Source organism: Phialemonium atrogriseum (genome assembly GCF_030411735.1).
Source record: "Phialemonium atrogriseum strain 8032-3 unplaced genomic scaffold QBC33scaffold_17, whole genome shotgun sequence".
Taxonomy (NCBI): Eukaryota; Fungi; Ascomycota; class Sordariomycetes; order Cephalothecales; family Cephalothecaceae; genus Phialemonium; species Phialemonium atrogriseum.
This window is the reverse complement of record NW_026848154.1, coordinates 756,012-760,912: the sequence shown is the minus strand read 5'-3', so window position 1 is coordinate 760,912 and position 4,901 is coordinate 756,012. Positions and strand designations below refer to the sequence as shown.

Below are 4,901 nucleotides of genomic sequence, written 5' to 3'. Positions count from 1 at the left end.
AACCCTAACCCTAACCCTAACCCTAACCCTAACCCTAACCCTAACCCTAACCCTAACCCTAACCCTAACCCTAACCCTAACCCTAACCCTAACCCATGCAATCCAGCTACAGTCTCTCTTCATCTTCAGCTCCTCAATCTCCCCTTCATCATACGCAATTCGTGAACATAGATCAGGACTAGGCCAGGCGCAGCTCAGACAGTGGCTCTAATGCCGCCACCAGCGTCAAGCACTCTTACCCAGCCAGTGCTTCAAGTCCCAGTGATGATTGAGGGTCCCAGGGACAGCCTCAAGGACAGCCTCAAAGACAAGCAATCAGCAACACAGTCATCCCTAGCTCTAAGGATGACTCGCGACTCGAGCCAAGTATCACCAAGGCCTGCGCCACCCAGATTGCCATCTTTTTCGTCATCATCGGCTTTGCCGTCTAGCAGTTCATCGTCGCCCCATCCCTAGTCGTCCCAGTCAGCCCACAGAACACAATCGACAACGCCCTGTCCAACTTTCTCCACAAGTTCCGCCTGCTTATCAACTACACAGCCAGCACCAGCCGCGTCTTTGAGCGCAAGGCAAGCTTCCTCCGCAGCAACCTTGTGAGCATCGACATCAAACACCCCAGAGCCAAAGCCCTCCTCCAAATTGAGGACCTGTGGGACGTCCCTGCTGCAGACGCGGCTATTGTCAAGCCACTCAAGGCAGAGCAGGTGAGGCAGATGCATTTCGAGAATGCCAACCACTAGCGCCCAAGCCGTGAGGCCATCAACCCTCCAGAATGCGCCCAGATTGTGTCTTCAATTCCCAAGGAGGCCCTTCCAGCATGGATCAGGACTGAGCTAGACAAGAGCTGTCATCCAACCAACAAGACAAAAGAATAGGGCATCCCAGGCCTTCACATTGCCCGCCAACGCTTCTACCAGGACCCCAAGAACAAAAAGTCGTACCTGCTAGCCAGACCCTTCGAACAGCTCGGCGACCGCATCATACACAGCGCGTGGAAGATCCAGAACGTGGTGTACAAAATATCGATTCCCAGAAAACTGTCCAACCTCTCCAACAAGGTCAACGACAATCTGTACCCAGCCCCAAGCCCACCCACTTAGTCCCCCTTCTGGCCCAGCAGCAACTCCACCAGCAACACAACCCTCGTCCTGCGGCCCCGCTACACAGCCTCCTCCCCTCCTCCCCAGACCCGCGCCTCGACGCCAGCATAGAGCTCATCCAGTCGATGATCGCGACGCACACCCTAGTCGCGCGATGCACCGCCAAGGTCAAGCGATCACTAGACATAGCCGAAGCCGCGGTCGACACCTTCCTTAGCCGCATAGAGCAGGGACTCCACCGTGCCGTGGCAACGATAGTCTCGCGCCACTGCCCCGCCTTGGATCAGCAGCCCAAGCTCCAGGAGAGGATCTGCAGCATCACGCGAGGCCTGCTGCGCAAGGCAGAGGACCTGCTGCTCAGGCATGGCAGCAGGTATGTGGACCTGGGAGAGCAACCGCCCGGGGCAACTGCATCGGCGTTTCCTTCGTCGTCAGCCGCCGTTGAAGGTAGGCAGGGCTTTCTGTCCTGGCTGTTCGGCACCAAGCAGGGACGCCGTGAGGATGGCCAGGCCAACAGGGGCAACACCACGCCCTTCTACCTCGACCAGCACTCGTGCAGCCACCTCCACGAATCATCCTTCAACCCGCCGCGCAACCTACGCTGGGACTACCGAGAACCCAAGTCCTCAGGCCCAGTCCCACTCGCACCCCTGATCCTGATCAGGCCGGTATACTCCCCCTTCCCAGACGACGACCCCAGATCCCACCACCACCCCTTCCCCTTCTCCCACCCCGCCCTCCTAAACACCCACTGCACAAACCTCATCCTCCCAACCCTAACCTCCCCCTCCGCCGCCGCCACACACCACCCCCCCTGCAACGTCGCAGCAGCCCTACACACCCACCGCAAAGCCCTCTCCTCCATAGCCCTCTCCATCGCCCAGGCCTGCCTAACCAGCCGGCGGATCAACCACCTGCGCGCATACGGCAACGAGATGCGCGCGCAGGCGGACAGGATGGGATACACTCTAGCGCGCGTCGTTGCTAGGTAGGGGGTGCGGTATGGGGCGCGGAGGCGGGTGGAGTGGGTTGATGATTTGTTGGAGGGGGCGGTTTGGAGGTGGGAGTGGGTTGGAGGGGAGGATGGAGGGGAGGAGGGGGAGGGGGAGGAGGAGGCAGCAAGGCCTTCTGAGGTGGGGATTAGGGAGGTTGCTAGGGGGGTAGGGGAGGGTAGTGTTGCTTAGCTTTGGAGCTAGGAGGTTGGTAGGGGGTGTTGGGGGGATTTGGGATACCAGGGTAGCAATGTTGATAAGGGGGGCAGGGACAAGCATAGGTGTTGGTGGGACTAGGCTTAGCAGGAGGAGCGTAGGTTGGTTGCTAATACGTGGAGGGCGCATGAGAGATTGTCTAGGAAGAAGGAGTAAGTGGATATGGATAGAGTTGGTAGCTTGAGGTGTTCAAGCTAGCTAGTTGCGTCGTTTCTTTAGGGTTTATTTCTCTCTCTCTCTTTCTCTCTGTGTGTGTATGTGTCTATTTGGTCTAGGCTCGATAAAAACCAAGGTGCAAATTGTTAATTACTTGTTTGGAGGCAACTAGATCATCGACGTTTGCTTATTTGCTGGCACTTACATGCATTTGGCAACTTGACTGTATTTTCCTGCATTGTGCAAGCCTCTTAATATTGTCACGGTGATTGGCTTTACATTTGTGCAGGATCATGAAAAACACCCTAATCAAGAACCTTGTCACAAATCTAGAGCAGTCTTAAATGGTTGGAATTCCAAACACCTCAACTTCATATCCGCTTGGCTGCTTCGCCCTTGGCGTCAAACGGGAATTTTTGAGTACAGTGTGCATCGGCTCTTGGATCTGCACCGCCAGGATAGAGCTCTTGAGAGACTCATACCTACCTTACGTGTCAAAGAGCAGGGTCAGTTTGTCTTATCGTACACGGCTTGTCCTAGCAAATTAATTTCTACGTTTTGTTAATATTCATGTCTCTCATTTTTCTTCGGGAACCTCTAGGTCTTTTGTTAGCAATAAAAATTTCTCTATTGTTAAGAAACACCTTTGTACCTCGCCCCTTTTTTTATCAACAGCAACTGAGCCAAGGAGCACCAGGTCTGTGATGCTGCTCTAGGCGAAGGACACAGTGTCTCACCTATGCCTCGACGTCTACCTACCAGCAAGTCAAGCCTGATAGATTAGATCCCCCGATCGTCTAGGCATTGCTCCTTGCACCAGACGGCAGTAGCCATAGTCAGCTGTCTCGTCTTATCATCCCAGGTCGATTGGTCACAGCCGCAACGTCTCAAGATCCAACAAGCCACATGCCAATACCGCCTTGCACATGCCTCGACAAGAACTTAATCGTGCAGCCCTTTCGGGTTTCTCAGCCCAGACATCTATGATCAAGATAGTGCACTTGGACAAGGGGTACCAAGATTCCAGGTCAGAGAACTCACCCCATAATAGTATCCCTTACTTATTCACAGCAAGGATGTTATCAGGGAGGCAGGTATTGAGTTTATCAGGGCTAAGTTATAGTCACTTCCTGGGGAGACCTTAGCTCTCTCTCAAAGAGCCAGACAGCCGTCACTCTTAGTATACCGCAGCCAGAGCCAGGACCAAGCCAGAACAAAGGTCTCTAGAACAACTCAAGTCTACAGTTCCGCCCGACACAAGGCTAACTAGTTATCCGCGAATAGCATCTCGTGGAAGAAAGCAAGAGAGAAAGGAGATAGCAGCAACAATAGCGACAACAAGCCACGACAGGACAGCTCCTTCTTCCACCATTGCTGCCAACGCTTGCGAAATGGCGTCTAGACCAACTCAAGGCTAAACCGGACCAAGATGACCACACCTTCGCAAGGACAGGGTATTGGCCGGCCAGTACGGCGGCGGGGCTAAGGCATTAGCGTCTTCACTGCAACGAGAAGTTCCGCCACTCGCCAGCGTACCGCAGCAGGAGCTCTCGCACGACTTCTATCTAGCATTCCATAACCGCAAGCACAGCTCTAGTAGCTGCCCCGGAATAAGAGATATATCAGAGGTTAACAACTATCACAACCTTGCTTATAATTAGTTATGTATAAAACCCCTTATTTTACCAAATCCACCTCCTGATCCTCCTATTGCTTACGTCCTAACAGGTAGTGATCAACCCTCTACAAGCTGCCACGCCCAGTTCGGCGCACGCGCGCCAGACACTCGCATACAACACCATCCTCGCCAACTCGCGCTTCTCCGACAACGACCTGCAGAAGGTGCCCAAGCAAGACTGCCCTCACCGTCAGCGTCCAGACCATCTTGGAGGCGAGGGAGGTGGTCGCCCTCATCGTCAGCCCCAGTGCATCGAGTAGTTGCCGTCGCTACTTTGCCGCCAAACACTACATGCGTCAGGCAGGGTGCGCATGGTGAGGGCCTCGATGCTGACAGAGAGCGCCAGTTGCACGGCACTTCCCACAGAAGGGGTAGGGGTGGCTGCATGCTATTGTATATCTATCGCATGCAGTGCATATCGTTGTTAGCTCTTGGCATAGATAAGCAGGACAACGCCGTGGTATACATAGCCAATGTACAACCCTCTCTCTTCAAAGTCTCCCCCCCTGCTTAAGGCTATTGTTTTAGACTGAAAAGTAGCATTCTGCTAGCTTCCTTTAAGAACCACCTCAAAAGCATGTTCAGCCTCGAGTTTGTCCTAATAATCTTGCTTTGGACATTACTAGTGGCAGGTAAACGTTTGGGTTAGTCGCATGGCTAATTCAGACAGAACCCAGGATGCTTAGTTCTGTGTAGTCTCATCGTTATTTATGGTCCTTCGAAGCTCAAGCATGCATGGAAGGCATAGAAGGCACCAGC

At 53.8% G+C, this 4,901-nt stretch overlaps 2 protein-coding genes across 2 annotated transcripts; both read left to right on the top strand.

Moving 5' to 3' along the window:
* Nucleotides 1-210: 210 nt before the first annotated feature.
* Nucleotides 211-2,092, top strand: QBC33DRAFT_516465 (uncharacterized protein; the record flags this gene model as incomplete). The annotated part of the gene is made up of 4 exons (XM_060426148.1): nucleotides 211-366; nucleotides 435-704; nucleotides 876-1,072; nucleotides 1,168-2,092. 4 exons carry the CDS (start codon nucleotides 211-213, stop codon nucleotides 2,090-2,092), a joined length of 1,548 nt encoding a protein of 515 aa, XP_060282278.1.
* A 1,801-nt stretch (nucleotides 2,093-3,893) lies between these two features.
* Nucleotides 3,894-4,402, top strand: QBC33DRAFT_560498 (uncharacterized protein; the record flags this gene model as incomplete). Its single annotated transcript, XM_060430064.1, has 2 exons — nucleotides 3,894-3,932; nucleotides 4,193-4,402. 2 exons carry the CDS (start codon nucleotides 3,894-3,896, stop codon nucleotides 4,400-4,402), a joined length of 249 nt encoding a protein of 82 aa, XP_060282277.1.
* Nucleotides 4,403-4,901: the final 499 nt, after the last annotated feature.